The 16,481-nt window shown below is 45.1% G+C and overlaps 1 protein-coding gene across 2 annotated transcripts in view; it reads right to left on the minus strand.

Moving 5' to 3' along the window:
• Nucleotides 1–197: 197 nt before the first annotated feature.
• The window catches only part of PER3 (period circadian regulator 3), a 33,542-nt gene continuing 17,258 nt past the window's right edge, over nucleotides 198–16,481 (minus strand). Inside the window, exons 8-18 of one of the 2 annotated variants that reach the window (XM_074218562.1) lie at nucleotides 15,250–15,378; nucleotides 14,395–14,521; nucleotides 12,309–12,444; nucleotides 11,149–11,276; nucleotides 9,022–9,174; nucleotides 7,368–7,619; nucleotides 6,134–6,828; nucleotides 5,132–5,306; nucleotides 4,823–4,997; nucleotides 4,307–4,457; nucleotides 198–3,979 (exon numbers count right to left, since the gene is read on the minus strand). In XM_074218562.1, coding sequence (XP_074074663.1) covers nucleotides 3,845–3,979; nucleotides 4,307–4,457; nucleotides 4,823–4,997; nucleotides 5,132–5,306; nucleotides 6,134–6,828; nucleotides 7,368–7,619; nucleotides 9,022–9,174; nucleotides 11,149–11,276; nucleotides 12,309–12,444; nucleotides 14,395–14,521; nucleotides 15,250–15,378 — 2,256 coding nt within the window. In that variant the 3' untranslated portion in view covers nucleotides 198–3,844. The remainder of the gene's footprint in view (nucleotides 3,980–4,306; nucleotides 4,458–4,822; nucleotides 4,998–5,131; nucleotides 5,307–6,133; nucleotides 6,829–7,367; nucleotides 7,620–9,021; nucleotides 9,175–11,148; nucleotides 11,277–12,308; nucleotides 12,445–14,394; nucleotides 14,522–15,249; nucleotides 15,379–16,481) is intronic. The other variant, XM_074218561.1, reaches the window with a different exon arrangement.

The raw sequence follows: 16,481 nt of genomic DNA on the forward strand, positions 1-16,481 counted from the left end.
TCAGGGAGGTGATACCATGACAAGCACATGAACTGGGTTTGACTGAGGTCACCAGCCTCACTTTCTCCTCCAGAGTCCTCTGGATCCAGTGACCAGTTATGGACCAGGACCACTGGAAATGGTCCCAGATGTGAGGCAATCAGGGTGAAGTGCCTTGCTCAAAAGTGTCTTGAGGCCAAATTTGAACTCAGATCCTTCTTATTTCAGGGCCAGCTCTCTACTCCCTGCTCCACCTAGCTGCCCCAGCAAAAAACAAACAAACAAACAAAAAAAAAACCTAAATGGGGTCATGAAGATTTGGACACAGATACAACAAATGCAGAGAAAAAGTGACAAAGGTGAAAACTTAAAAAGTAATCGATCGTATTTCTGGTCCCTTTTGGGATTTTTTTGGGTTGATGTTTTTTAGGTTGTTTTGTTATTCACTCCTATTCATTGCAAAGAGACCTGAAACAAGTTTGTCAGAATAGGTACTAAAACTAAAGGTCTATATTCTCAACACACAGAGAATCCCAAAAGTCCACATTTCTTTTCCACTGGCATTTTTGTTTAGGAAAAAAATCTTTAAAGGTCCACTTCTGACACAGGGCAGAAGACCCGGGTGGTCTAGGGGTTGGAGAGCTGAAGGGTCCCAAAGATGCTTGAGCTTTTGAGGAAGGGGAGGTTGTAGAAATGGAACTTGGGTTTCTCCTCAGCTCACAGGTCCCAAGCACCTGAATGCTCTTATTTATATCTATAAAAACAAAAACCAGACTACCTCAGGTCTTGATTGAAGCTCCCTTGAGCATTTTGGGTCCAAAAGCCTTTTTAACTTATAGAGGTCTTGCCCCATTATTGCTGATTTATGGGCTAAGGTTGGGACTGGTCTCATCTCATAGAAACTGGCAACAGAGGAAAGCAAAAAAAGTGAGGGCTGCCAAAGAGAGCAGTATCCAGTAAAACTTCACAGATAAATGGACTTTTGAAATGGGCAGGGGGATGGCATATGTAATTCATATTGATTTTGGCAATGATCATCATCAATGTTACAGGCCAGATGGAAGGCTGATAAATCTTGATATTCTTCTGCAGGTCACAATTCAGGAATAAATTTACAGCCATGAAAAATGATTCAGACTCAAGAGCTTGGAAGGATATTAGGGAAAATTTGCTGCCAAACTCTTCCCCTTTCCTCCCCCATAATTACAGGTAACAGGGCTTATGCTAACATTGGGTGCTTTGAAACACTCCCTTCTGATGAGCTGGAGGTTTTTAAAAATACAAGTCAGCTAACTGGTGGAGCCAGGAGCAAAACAATTCCCATTTTGGAAGTCCATCCTTTCAGTAGTTCCAACGTGGGCAGTGTCATAATATGGACCAGATTTTTCCTTTGGTTCTAATATAAAAGGCAAGTTTGATAAATTTATGAAGATAGTCTTCAAGGTGGTCTTGTTTGTCCTTTCTTCTCAAAGAACCATGACATCAGGGATGGGACCCCAAGACAAGCAAGGGAATTGGATTTCCATGAGGAAGAATTGTGCAAAGGTACCAGTCTCACTCTCTCCTGGGGAGCTAAGGGGGTCCAGTGGCCAGATATGGATCAGAATCACTGGAGATGGCTTTCAGATGCAGATGGAAACCTTGGCCCTTTTAAAAAGTTAACTATAAAGTGCCCTTCATAGATTCCTTAGAGCCTAAGCTAAAAAAAGGCTAATTATTTATTTAAATTTTCAATTTACAAATTATATATCATGGATTAAAGATGTACAGACAGGTTTGTGAAAGAAATTTTCTTGTCTTAAAACAGGTTCACTGCTGGTTTTATTTATTTTTACTTAAAAAAAAAACAAGACACCTAGTCAAGATATTCATATACAATAAAAACAAGTAAATTCACACAATGCTAATTACAAATTTGGCTGAAAAGTTAAAAAAAAATTCAGATTCAGATTTGCCTTGCGATTTTTAACCAAGCCTCATCTTAACTGTAGAATTATCTCATGTACATAGCATCTTTTTTTCTTAAATTCTCACAACACATCTGAGAAAAACAACTGCTGAATAGAGCAGCAAAATTTGTGTAAACATTGAAAAAGACAATACATACTTTTTTTCAAACATGAATTTCTGTAGGTGAGGATGTAACAATTTCATAAAAACATCAACGGTAAGCTTTTGATTGGGCGGAGCCCCCTTGGGGGGCAGGCAGTAGCCATATCACTACTGAACCAATACCCTTCACTTTCTGTAGTAGTGATTTCACAGAGATAAAAAAAAAATCTAAAAATACTATCTAACCCAACACTGAAGTTATCAAAATGTGATCATTTATAAATGGTTGTAAATATATATGTCTATATGTCTATATATATATTTATATATATGCTCCTACATCTGATACTATACTTCTTTCAGAATCACATACACACACACACACACACACATGAATCCACGCACACATACAGATACATACATATCCAGAGCTCTCAGTAAACTGTCCTAAGGCAAATAAACTTGCAAACTTGGATAAAAGTGATCCCAGGAAATAATAAAAAGGGAGAGTCCTATTATTCTTAGAGTAAGATACTTGGTTTTTTCCCAAACAAGTCAAATTCTGTGTAATGAGAATTTGACAGTACTCAGATACGTCTTCATTGCCACAAGGAAATCAAATGATGATGGACACTTCCTAGACTAATATTTTTAAGTGGGAAAAAAATTTACACAATTTGACAAATGCAATGTATGTTTCAGAAAACATCCATCGAGTTCCAGGGCACTGTGGAATATAAAAGTTCTCTGCTAATAACAGATTAAGATGGCACATGTTCAATTTATTCATGGAGGAAAAAAAAAGAGCTAATTTTATCTATCAATTGCTCACTAAAAATTAAAAACTTCTATCTAGGTTTTAGTTCCCTTACTACAGGACAGGAGTTGGTGGCATAAAACAATGAGAAAGGTCTCTCCCAGGTGCCATGCTCTTTTGAGTTGTTGGAGGTCACATGCATTTCAAATGAGAAGGAATCACTATGGAGCACCAGGGTGTAAGCAAGCATAAGAATAAACATATTTAAGACAGGAGCGAGAAGCGACCTAAGAAATCCTGGTTTAGGGAATAAGCTGCAGTTTTGAAATAGAGCTCACCCACTTCCTGCATCATTTCCCCTAAATTGTGCACTGCCCCCCCCCATCCACCATGCTGCCCAGCAGATGAGGGCCCAGCAGCCTGGGGGGCTCGGGGCAGGCAGACAGCCCCCATCCAAAGTCCAGAGGATGGAATCTAAGGCCTGCTGATGCTCAAGCTCCCGCGAGGCCAGGAAGGCCCCTCGGTGTCCACTAAGGCTTACGAATATCAACTTGACTTTTTTCTTCCTTCCTGAACAAGGCAGAATTGGAGTGCAAAGATCCTGCTTAAGCACAAAGGTCAGCGGAAGCACCTCGGTGGGTCAGAGGCTGGATCTGTCCAGTGTGGAACCTGGATCCACTGCTCCCCAGTCCCTGAGCAGCCGGATAGGACAGCTTGGGGTCTCTGGGCTCATCCTCCTCAGTACACCCCACCGTGGCAAGACCAACCTCGTGTGCCACCATCCGTGGGCTGGGAACTGGAACCTCTTTGGAATTTTGATGGCTGAAATGGGAGCCAAATGCAACGGATAGTTTCAAGATACTAGGAACACATTTCAAATTTAAGAATTTAAGAGTAAAAGATTCTATTTAGAAAGTCATTCTATTTGGAAAAATAAGTCTATTAAAAATTGAGGAAGAAAACTTCTGGAGAGCTAGAAGCATTCAGTGATAAGAGCAGTCATTGAAAAGGCAAGAGGAGATCTGCAAGGCTTCAGGAGGCATGAGTATCCAAGCATCAGAGTTTTCTGGTCTGAAAAGGCTGCACAGGTGCGTCCTCATGATCGGCCACCCAGCTGTCTTCTTCCAGGCTTTTCTCATAAGGCAGAGCTCCAGCACCCAGAGAGCGTGTACTGTCGCAGCTCACACAGCCCTTCAGAGAGGAGAAAGAGTGGCAGTGAGGCGTGGCCACCCTGGTCTGCTATGACAAACTGCTGAATGAAGCTGGACCCTCATGACTCGTTCTTACTCTCAAGAGCATTTAGAAGAGGAGGGTCTTTAGTGATTTCCAAATGGTAGGACACAGACCCGCCTGTTTCCAAACAGCCTGCACCCAACAGAGCATCCACCATTTCTTGGAAGGCAGACAGGCCATCAGGGACTTTCCAACCTTTTTGCTCACCCACTTCCCCTGAAGAGATCCCCTGGGCTGGGTGAGGTCTCCTCGTTGTCTCCCCCGCCCTGGGCTCTGGGCCACTACCTGGGTGTCGATCTCTCGAGGCACCGTCTGGCTTTGGATCCAAGGGTGCACTTCAGCCAACTCCTCTTTCTGTCCATCCGTAAAGTGAGGCTGATGCGGCCTCATACTTTCCAGCTTCTCTAGGTCCTCTTTTAATACGTCTTCTTTAACCCTTCAAGAAATTCCATCACCTTTAACCTTCACATTTTTTACATGGAAAGCTGATCTATTCCACTAATGCAGACAATTCTAATTTAGGGAAGGTGGGACAGGTACATTTGGACTAAACTTGTTAATAAGAGCCAAACCCTGATAGTCCTCCCAACTCTATCACGATGTAATGACTCTGACTCCTCCAAGGCTCCACCCGCAGCATCATTTCTCTCATTTCTTCCAAAGAAAGCACTTAAGGAACTCTCTAAGAGTTGTGTCAAATACTTAAAAACCAACAAATACAAATGATATTCTAAAATGATCTCCTTCCATCCAAGTCTTAAATAGTCAGAAGACCCTAAGAAAATAGCGTTATCGCCTTACCTCTCGGGGACCTGATACGTCATCAGGACACACTCGGGGGTCTTCTCTATCATCCCCCAGATGGCGTCTCTACCTGATTTGTGGGGCACTTCTTTTTCCTCTGATTTCTGCTCATTCTGGGAGGTTTCAGAGGAATAGTCGCTGCTTGCAAAGTACTTGCTGCTATCACTGCTTCCTAGAAAAAACCAAAGGAAAAAAAATGTCATTTGCAGGCTCTTTTCAAGGTTGGGTGAGGCCACATGGCCCAGGCAGGTTGGTGGAATGTCTTCTCAGGGGATGGCTCCTCCAGCCAGGGGAGCCCTTGCCTACCTGTGCCACCCCCAGAAATGCCGTGGGAGAGTGAGCCATTAGCATCGGAGCTCACAGACCCCGAGCCCGAAAGGACAGCAGCAGTCCCGGCTGGGGAGTCCTTGTGCAGTAGCAGGGTGAACAGCTCCTTGGCCGCAGAACCTCGACTCTCTTCGTCATCAGTGACCCGCTGATGCTGGGAGAACAGACACAGGAGACCCTCACTCTGCTTTCTAGCCCATGGCTTCATCTAGAAAACAGGGCCTCAACTCATAGCAATGAGAACTTCCTCTTGCTAGGAAGGTGGCAAAGGTTCCTTTAGCAAACTTGGGGATGGCGACGTAGCTATGGCATGCCCTTGGTCTCACAACAGGTGGGTGAGTGAGGAGAGCAGGGACGGGCAGCTGTTCCCATCTTCGAGATGAGGAGAGTGACAGGACTCGCCCCAGGTCACCCAGGCAGAGGGGTGGAGAAGGGCTTGCAACCCAGGGACCTCCTGGGGTATTTGTGCATTTAATGAATGGTTTATTTTTGTCAAGTGAACTAAAAAATCAGGATGCAAAAAAAAAAAAACAATGTTTTTTGATTGTGCTGAGTTATCCTCAGTTAGTAAGGCTGTATGTCAGAACCGTGGGAAACAGCAAAGGAGCAACTCCTCCACCAGTCACAGCCCTGAGAGCCCGAGGAACCATGCTCCCAGCAGCTGGTGCTCCCTGCACTCTGACCACCCTGGGCTCTCCAGGATGGCCAACTGCCACCCTTGTGCTCACACTCCTGGCCTAGCACAAAGAGGGTATGTGCCCTAAGATAGGTGGCACTGCCCCTCCCTGGGGGGCGCTGGGATGTGGCCGAGGCACATTTTCACGTCCCTTTCAAAGGCTGGAAACAGGTGACATGACCAGAAGATAACCATGCCTCCTCAGCCCCCCCCCCCACTTTAAGCCTGCCCAATGGCAACACTGGCGGCTCCACAAGTTTGTGTGACCACAGTCAGCGTGGCCTAAGTCCCCAGCTGTTACTCACATCCTGCGCCACTGTGTCAGCCTCCTGGGGCTCGGAAGCCCCCGGCATTTCTTCCTGAAGCAGGTTCAGCTGTAGTGGGGAGCTGCTTCTGGAATGACTAAATAAGGGGTGCTCCTGCTCACTCTGGAGTGCCCAGCCCTCATCAACCGATCTCTGGCTGGTGGCTGGGGACAGCGGCTCGGCCAGGCCCTCCTGTGGCAGCCCCGGTGAGGAGGAAGGTGGCGGTCGGGGGGGTATTTCAGTACAACCAGGCACCCCCAAGAATGGGCAGGGGGAAGAAAATGGCTGGCACATCTGGGGACAGGCAGGGGGTGTGTGCAAAATAATGGTCATAAAAGCACCCACATAAGGAGAAGGGAATGCAGGAAGCGGCTGCGCCCTGGAGCACGGGCTCAGTCCAGGCCCAAGTCCCAGTCCAGGCCCCGATGCTGTGTCCTGGGCAATCAGAGGAGCTGCCGAAGGCAGGCCAGGGAAGCCAGCTGGGGAAGGGGCCAGAGGTGGGTGCAGTGACCCACAAGAACCCGGAGGGGCCATGTTGGCAGGTGACCAGAGCAGTCTGCCTGGAGACGGTGTCCCCAGCGGAGAAGGCAAGTTCTCCCAAGAGCCGCTGCTGTGAGAGGACGTGGGGAGCTTGAGGCGCTTGTGTTTTCCCTTTTTGCAGCTGGCTGATGGGGTCTGCTTGGAAGGTGCATCTCCTAAACAACGGCGACAACAAACATGGCAGTGGATGCCTAAAAAAGTCTGCCAGGCCGAGAGGTGCCTTTTCCGGACACATTTACAAAGAACGTAAACAAGAGCAAGAGGAAAAGGCTTATTGCTTGAGAAGGGACTAGTGGTTTGTGACTATGTCTATTTTTTTTTTTTAGATTTTTGCAAGACAATGGAGTTAAGTGACTTGCCCAAGGCCACACAGCTAGGTCATTATTAGGTATTTGGAGTAGGATTTAAACTCAGGTCCTCCTGACTCCAGGGCTGGTGCTCTAACCACTGCGCCACCTAGCTGCCCCTATTATGTCTATTTTTTAAGGATTTCCCCTCATCCAATTAATAAGATACTGAATTCCATTAAATAAAGGAATGGCCAACAGGTGAGCCAATGAAAAGGAACCCCCAAAAGTGTGCAGAGCCTCTGCAGTTGTGGACCACTACCTCCATCTGCACCAGCCCCTAACCCCCTTCCCCTCCCCCCACCCCCAGCACTCAGGCATTCCTCTGGACTCATTGGCTTTGGTACCTTGGACGAGGGGATGTGCCACCTTGTTCTGGCCATTTGACTGAAGATAGGAGCAATAGGGAGAAGACAGGATCTTTTCCCGAAATCTGTCCACGTAGTTCTTCTCCTCCTTCTGCGTATGAGCGGAGAGCACGGCCTTCGTGAGCCCCACGGGCCTGAAGCCCTCTGGGGCCCCAGGGAAGGTCTGGAGGCTCAGACCCCGTGCCTCAGTCTGCTCATTGCCAGCAGTAACGTCATCTCCCGCAGTCACTTCTGCCAAGAAAAGGGAAAGGAGCCTTTGGTTTTAATTCAATTCTTTGCCAAGAATTGTGACTTACATATTCTCTTTTGGGACATAGAACACAGCATACAAACCACTCTGATGCGACCATGGGCACATAAAACTAGGAAAACCCATTTCTAAAAGAAGTGTCTTTTCACTGACACTATTTGTGGTTGAGCTCTTTAGTATATGGATGCAAACTTTACAAAATATACATTCGTAGACAATTTGAATGTTGCTAGGAAAAACATAAATGTCATTAGAAATGTAGTAACATGACATTCTGGGATAATATCAATTAGATTAATTATATGCCCTAAATTCTAAATATACTATAGGTAAAACTCTTACCTCGTGTTCAAATTATTTAAACGTTGGGGAAATATTACTAAGGTTCAAAACTATTAGGCATAGGAATTCAAAAGTGAAACAGCAATCCATCTAACCTCTTTGAGATGACCTAAGAAATTTGAAGCCATAGTTATCTGAAGAGTCATTTAGATGGAAAGTGGGTCAGAAGAAAAGGGCTCAGTGCATCTGGCTGTGCCAGCAGAGGGGACCAGTCCCTGCTGGGGAACCTGGACTTGTGTGGGCAGGCAAGAGTCTCCTGACCCCTCCTGTTTTCAGGTGAGAGTCACAACAGTACCCACTCCCCTCTGGAAGACACTGCCAGGTTCACACAGCCTTTTCCTGTCAGTAAGCACCTTGGTGAGATAAGATGGGTCTGTGTTTCATTCCACCAGCCTGCCTGGGGCCCCCTTGGCCGTGGTCTGTCTGGCCAATACAACCTTCTCTTCACATTTCCACCCGCTCCATCCTTGTCGGACATCACCCAGGATGCAGAGTGTGTCAGAAGAACCAGGTCAAAGAGCAGTATGACTGAGACCTCAGGAGCCTCCCCAGCCAAACCATTATTTTCCTTTTTCATTTCCCAGACCATTCTCCCACAAAAGTAAAAAGTAAAAAAGTTCAAAAGAGCTGCAGGAAGGCTTAGAAACTTGGTTCCCCCCAAAATATTTTTATTGTCAAAGGAGGAGTGATTTTTTTCTATATGTAAAATCACTATATGTATATATATTTTCTATATGTAAAATCATCAAAAAAATTGTATTGCCAAAACAAAATGCATTTTATGCTCATTGGCTAAGAGGGCTCTATTTGACCCTTTGTTTAAGGGTCCGGCGGCATCTGACCTTTCAACCAGCCCCATCAACAGGAAGATGAAAAAACCATAACTAAAAATGAAAGATCAAGTTTCCTCAAAGACCATTCAAAATCAAGGAAAAGGTGCTTTTCATCCAGAGGGCTGAAAGAAGAGAACAAAAGCAGGCAGTATCATTACCAGTTTCATGCTGAAGGGGCAGCACTGGGGGTGGCAGGGAGGATGCGTACCTGATTCTGGGTGGGGGACGTGGACCAGGGTGCTGCGGTAGCTACATTGGCTTGTGGCAGAGAGCACGCTCAGGGCCTTGGGGGACAGCGCCAGGGCTGGGCCAGGGTCTTCAGCCACTGTGGTCGTAGCCAGGACTGGGATCTGGGGGATGGCTGGGGAGATCAAAGAAACACTTAGGAAAAGATCACCAACCCTTCCCTCTTCTGAGCAACATCCTAATCAAATCAACCACCAGCAGGTTCCAAGTGACTTCCAGGCCAGGATACAAGGAGATTAAGAAACAGGACCTTCCTGGGGTGGAGGGACATATATACATAGCTAAGCAAAGATATAGGGGGAGGGGAAGGAGAAACAAAGACCTGAAGAAAATCCACAAGGGTCTCATGTAGGCAGTGGCTGTGGAGCTGAGCCCTGATGGAAGGAGGGTGTCCAGGGGCCTCTGCGGCAGTGAGTGGAGAGAAGGGGAGGATGTGGAGATGTCTGAGGAAGGACTAACCAGGCCTTGACAGAGGCCAAAGACAACTATAAGACTCTGAACTTGGGGGAATGGGAAGGAGGACATGATGAATTTGAGATGAATTTGAGACATCCCAATGGCTATGAGCTGTGTGAAGTCAGCAAAGCAGAAATGGTGCTCTGGAGGAAGGCCAGGGCTGGTCAGAGAGAGATGGGAGCCACCCAGATTCCAGCACAGCTAGTGGGAGGGTGTGATAGGACTGAAGACTAAGGGAGACCCCAAGGGCAAAAATGGTCAGCCAGCTAGAGAGGGGGGTCATGAAAACAGAGAGGAGGGGCTCCAGGGATCAAATCACTGCACGAGTGCATTGACAACCACCTAACAGCCTGTGACATGCCAGATGTTATGCTGAGCACTGAAAAGAGAGGAAAAGGAAGAGACAGCCCTCCAGAGAACCCCGTTCAACAGAGGAGATGAGGAAACAAGTATAAAGACACAAGCTTTCCACAGGATAAACAGGAAAGAATTACCAGGGAGATGCCACTAGAAAGGAGAGGAGAGAGTGTTCCAGGTGGGTGTGGGGGCAGAGAAAATCCCAGAGGCCTAAAGACAGTCTCTCCTTGTGGGAACAGCCAGGAAGCCAGTGCGCGGGACCAAGGAGTATACGAGATGTGAGAGACAAAGTGCAAGAAGACTGAAAAGGGGTAGGGGTAGAGGGTTGAGGGGAATGGGTTACAAAGGGCTCAGAAAGCCAACAGAGCATTTTTGTAATTGATTCTGGAGCTTCTAGGAGCCAAGGACACTGAGCTAGGGGCGATGCGGTCAGACCTGTGCTTCAGGAAAATCACTATGGGGGATGGACTCAAGGGGGAAGAGGCAGGGGGCAGCTAGCCCTGCCCCCCAGCACTTATGGCAGCAGTCTAGACTAGGGGTGGTTGAGTCAGAAGACAGGAGGGGGAGCATTTGAGAAATGCTACAAAGGGGCCAGGTCTTGGTACCAGCTTGGATATGGGAGGTTGGGGGGAGGCCAAGAGAGGAAAGAGACCAGGATGACTTCTGGGTTGGGAGTCTGAGGGTCTGGGAGGATGGGGGTGCCCTCCACCTCAATAGTCAAGGTAAATGGGGAGGGGGTTTAGGGGGAAAGATAATGAGAACCTCTTTGGAGGTGTCTACCAGACAGCCAGCTTAGGATGCCAGCAGACAGTTGGGCAGAACAGGGAGATCTGAGAATTGTCAGCACAAATGATAAGAGAGTTCAAGCGGGTTTAGAAGTGAGAGAAAGAAAAAAAGTAGACAATATACAAAGACACACAAAGAATTTGTGAATTCTTAGATGTGGGAACCTCTCCCTCCTCAGATTCAGCAGGTAAAATACTAAGCAGTTGCCCAAGGCCCAGGGGCTGGCCAAGGCATCATCTGTACCCCAAGTGCAGGACTTCACCAATTATGCTGCATTACCATGAAAAGATATACTATGTAATCCAAATCTTAATTTATATTAGGGGGGAGAAAACCTCACCCAAAAACCCTCCCCATGGTGATAACAGAAGCTATGTGAAACTGGGCTTATTTTATATCCAAGGAAATTTAAGAGAGTTAATCCTTTAAACTGAGCCACATTCACCATCACTGATATTTCCATTCTGGATGAAAATGGGTTTCTCTTTACCATCTAGGGCCTGGGCACCAGCTTGTCTCTGGCTGACATGCTGGTCCTCTTCAGAGGAGGAGGAGGTCGTATTGGTGCAGGAGATACACTTCCTTTTCAAGGCAGGGATGTTGTAGCTCTCCAGGTATCTGCATCAGGGAACAGGCCCCATCCCCTCTTAACATGTGCACAGACACATCCATCCATACACACACACACACACACACACACACACACACACACACACACACACACACACCTATTCATTACTAATATCGTTTCAAAATCTAAACAATAGAACCCTGTGGATGCAACAGAAGCATGCTTTCTGTGCAGATCATTAATTACTGCCCTAAATTTATTAGCTGTTTCTCCATACCAGTATGCTAATATTTTTCTCAAGAGAGAAACAACTAGGAGATACCCACATGGTCACTAACCTTTAAGCACTGTTTCCTTATATGAAAGAAATACTAAAAAGTGATGATCTAAAGATGGCAGGGGGGTTATTGAGTGGTTCCAATAATCAAATGCACCCCCATGTAATCCTGTCCAAATAGTAAGTTTGTGACCATGGGATCAATTGCTCTCTCTCCCACCCAGTCCTACTATTCCCTTTCTGCAGTGCATCTACCATCTGCAAAGGCCTCCTGTCTCTCCTCACACAACTCATAGAATTACAAGACAGAACATGGACTACATTTTTCACTATCTTCCTCAACTTACACTGTCCTGATGTGGGCTCTAGCCCTTCAGAGAATGGGGCAATAATCAACAGAGTCCAAGACACAACTTGACATTTTGAAACAACCAAGGAAATTTAAGAGAGTTAATCCTTTAAACTAAGCCACATTCACTGTCATCAATATTTCCAATCTGGATGAAAAAATTATTTCCTTCTCCCCTGCCCCATCCTGCCCTGGCCTCTCTTTTATCATTACCTTGACCCATTGCTTTAATTTTGGATTATTTAATTTTTCATGTTTGTCTCATCTCCCCAAACTACATTATAAATTGAATAGAATCTTATCTGTGACTACTTAAAATTTCTCTAGCATTTATCAAGGAGCTTCAAAGTGGATAGATCAATTTATAATAGTTTCATAATGAAATTTAAAGCATAATGTATTTAGAATGTGTGGTACCTACAATGATAACTAATTTTTATTTTTCTTCCTCACCTGATAATACTGTCCACACAATTGATCTGCTGGTAGGATGGAGCATGCTGATCTTTTCTCAAATCATCACAAGAATCCGTGCCCAAAGTACTATTTCTCAGCTCCTGAGATGAAGGATGAGAAGACTCCTTATTGCCTAGAAAAGACAAAAATAAGAAATTTCCAAAAAATATGTTAGTGTACTTTGATCTGGACAGAGACCACAAATCCCAGAAGGATCAATTAATCAAGGTCAGAGCTTTTGACTTGCTGAACCAGATGACGAGAACAGTTGTGTCCCTGTGCATCAATAAGTACTGTGGATAGATGGGAGGGGTTCAGCACAAGACCCTGAGTTTATCTAGCTGAAGGAGGAAATGTCCTTTAGTTTCTACTGGACCATGGACTGAGGATGAAACTATCAAGGCAGAGAAGAGGTTTGCAAAAAGGAGGAAGACATTAATCCGGTTCAATAACAGATTCCCCTAGCCTATAAGTTCCATCAGGGCAAGGCATGTGTAAAACCAATCATGTCTTTATATCTCCCCTAGTATCTCGTCTAAGAAAGCATTCTGCTAAGAACAGGTATTTAAGAATGATTGTTGAATCAACAAGAGTGAAGAGAAGCTAAATCTTACAGGCGGTGAGAAATAGTTCATCATAAGAAATATAGGAGAGTTGAATTACAGAGGTGAATCTGTTAATGGTTCTAGGTGAAAGGTGAAGTTGAGAAAAGGATGCTAACGAGAGCAAAATATCCTTGATAACTTTAAGATCTCGAGAAGAGCTGCCAATAGAGAAAGGCCTCATTGCTAATGGAGCCTGAGAGATCACCGGAAGAAACTTTCTTGACCAATCATTGATAGGATGTGACTGGAAAGCTAACTGGACAGTTCTGCTGGACACATGCTGCCTTGTGAGACAGTGACACAGATACAAAAGGCTTTGTCCTTTGTGATGTCCTTGAGTCTTTTTAAAAAACAAAACAAAACTCACCATCAAAAACAAATGGCCCACCAGATAGTATTGAGCAGCTCCTGCAAATAAATATACTAGGAGTTCTTCTAAAGGAGGCAGGGTTGTAACTGTCAGGAGGCAAAACCTCGTAATAGTATTGTTGTTCAGTCACATTCAACTCTTCCTATGCTCAGCTGGAGTTTTCTTGGCAAAGACATCAAAGTTGTTTGCCATTTCCTTCTCAACTCATTTTACAGATGAGGAAATTGAGGTCAACAGGGCTAAGTGACTTACTCAGATAGTAAGTACCTGAGGCCAGATTTGAACTCAGGAAAGATGAGTCTTCCTGGGCTGCCCTTAACCAGGTCAGGTCTTAGTAAAGAAAGAGCTACTTTTGTTAGCTTTCTAGGCTGTCAGAACCAACTCAAAAGAGTCAATGAGTCTAAAATGCTTTGCCAGTCTTTGGGTTTTATTTTATGGTGGTTGTTGCTAACTGATTCTGTGCTCTTGCAGTTTCTAATATGAAAAGTTATGAACTATACAAAAGTTAATGGACAGAAAGACAAAAACACCCCAACCTCTAACAATATTAATCCTTAGATCAAACACAGGGTTAAGGGAAGACAAAATCATCAAAATTAGAGATGGTAAACAGCATGCAGTTCGAGCTCCACATTTTAAGGTTTTCTACAGTACCGGTGAGTTGTGGTCACCTTTCAAAATAGGGGGATCTCCAAGAACTGATTCTCTTAGCTAGTGTTCACCTCACATACCATCAAAATAATGCATTTCTATACAAAATATAGCAGTGTTCCCACCCAAATGATGCTAAAGATATTTAGTCTTTGTGGGAAATGATTGTTTTATTCCTTTTATATTGAATATGCATATTTTAAAATTTATTCTTACCTGATTAACTGGAGAATGGTCTAAAAAACCTGGGTTTCATAGTTGGTAGTGGGCAAACTATCAGAAAAAATATCCCAAATGTTCTATGAATTCCTTGGGATTAGTCTATTTCCTGAGTAAAGATGTAGTTACTAAGATTACAAAGAAACATTATTAAGAAATAGCCAAGAGCTTTTAGTGACACATTCTAAAATATTCAGAAGTCTATATGAAAATAATCTGGAAAACTATGCTGACTCACCTCCACGTTGTTCTGTACCTGATCCTAGAAACTGATGGTTTGATAATTTGGTCCTCGATTCAATATATAGCTGTTGACCCAGATTTTTGATTCTGTTGACAGTGGCACAGACCTGCTGCAGTGTCATCTTTGGAGGAAAAAGGGAAACAGAAGCAAAATGCAGCAAAATATAGGACCAAATTTCACAGGGTACTAGACTGATTTGGCTCTAGAAAGGTTTTGGATTCAGTACCCTCGTTGTACAGATGAAGAAATGGAGGCACTGTGTATTCACACAGACCCCCACTCACATCTGAGGCTGGCTGTGCAGTCACACCCTCCTGTTCTCCTGAGCTGCCATGCACACAGCTCATGATCCCAGAACACGGGCTCACACGGGTCCAGGTCAACTCTGAACAATCTAGTTGCAAACAGGCCTGTCTCCGTCTCTGGATCGAGTTTTATGGAGACATTCCCAAGTCAGAGGGCACTGGCCACCAGGGGGTGCCATGGGCCTGGAGTCAGGAAGACCCGGCCTCAACTCCAACTTCATTGGCCAACTGGCAGAGAGACCCTGGGCAAGTCATTCCCTCTCTGTCTGCCTCAGTTCCATTCTCTGTAAAATAGGGATCCCAATCTTTCTAACCACCCAGGATTGCTGTAAACTTCCAATGAGATATCCTTTGTAAAATGCTTAGCATGGCAGTGCCTGCAGCAGAGCTGGCACTTAATAAACGTCAGCAATCACTCTGAATTAACCTGGCTGTTTCAGCAAGTATTGATTGGGCTTGGAACTGACCCTTTTGTTCATTCCAATTCAATTTAAAAAAGTAAAGAAAACTGCACTCAACAAAATCCCAGGGCTGAGGAACTCACCGGCTCTTTCTGCGTTTCCTCAACACAATTCCCGCTGGATTCACTGGATGAGGCAATGCTAATGTAGTGCTCCTGAGAGCCGTTGCTCCCCAGGCTCCCGTAGCCACTGGACCCACTGACGTGAACTGGCTGCAAGAAAACCATCCCTGAGTGCCCTGAAGCTGCACCCATGGGCTGGGGGTCCTGCGGCTGTAAGGGCCTGGGCACACTGGCAGAAGCCCAGGACTCCATGCAGGTCCCTCCTGAGTCCAGGAACCAGTGGGGGAAGCTTCTGGCCCCATCAGCTAGCTGTCAAAACTTGGCCTAGAATCCAATCATCCTTCTCACCCCTGAGCACACTGTTGACCTGACCAGTGGGAGTTTCGAGTCCCTCTCCTTGGGGGCCTTGCTTAGCCAGTTACGTGCTGGTCAACTACTCTGAGGGCCAGTCCTGTGGACTCTGGGCTGGTCTTGGGCCATCGGCTTCATGAATGAATAATCCTTAAAATACGAACCTTAGGCTCATGAGACTGCCCAGCCAAATCACTAAGCAAAGAGTCGCCCACTGGAGGATAGAAGCAATCTTTCATTTCACTACCCCTTGACCCCTTCAGCTATATTAAGAGAGAGTTGAGAAGTAAAAAAACATAAAATGACCATGCTTTCTGTCATGGATCTCAAAGATAGAATTTTAGAGCTAGAGTAGATTGTAAAGGGGATACAACTGAATGATTTCATTTATCAAATAAGGAAATTGAGGCCTCCAGAAGGGAGTGTCCACATCCAGATAAAAAAAAAACCCAAAACTATAGAATCTGAATGAACACTATGCTCCCTTTTAAAAAATGTCTCTTTTGTTTTTCCTCCCTATCCCAAGGTTTTCTTTCTTTTCCCTTAGTTCTAATTCCTCATACAGATAATGACTAATCTGTAGACATGTTTAACAGAAATATACATGTACAATGTTCACTAGACTGTTCATCACTGAGGGGAGAGGGTGGGAAGGGAGGGTGGAAGAAAATTGTGCAACTTATATGCAAGTGCGTGAATGCTGAAAAACCCTCATAACATGCAACTGGAAAAATAAAATATTAAAAAAACAAGAAAGGAAGGGAGTGACTTGTTCCAAGTTACACAAGTAGCAAAGTCAGGATTTGAACATGGGGTTTTCTGCTTCCAAACTCATGGAAGCCCTAGGACTATGGGAAAGTCTGAAAATACCAAGCTGATATAACCTTATACTACGATATCAT

This window comes from Macrotis lagotis, chromosome 1, assembly GCF_037893015.1.
Source record: "Macrotis lagotis isolate mMagLag1 chromosome 1, bilby.v1.9.chrom.fasta, whole genome shotgun sequence".
NCBI classification, from domain to species: domain Eukaryota; kingdom Metazoa; phylum Chordata; class Mammalia; order Peramelemorphia; family Peramelidae; genus Macrotis; species Macrotis lagotis.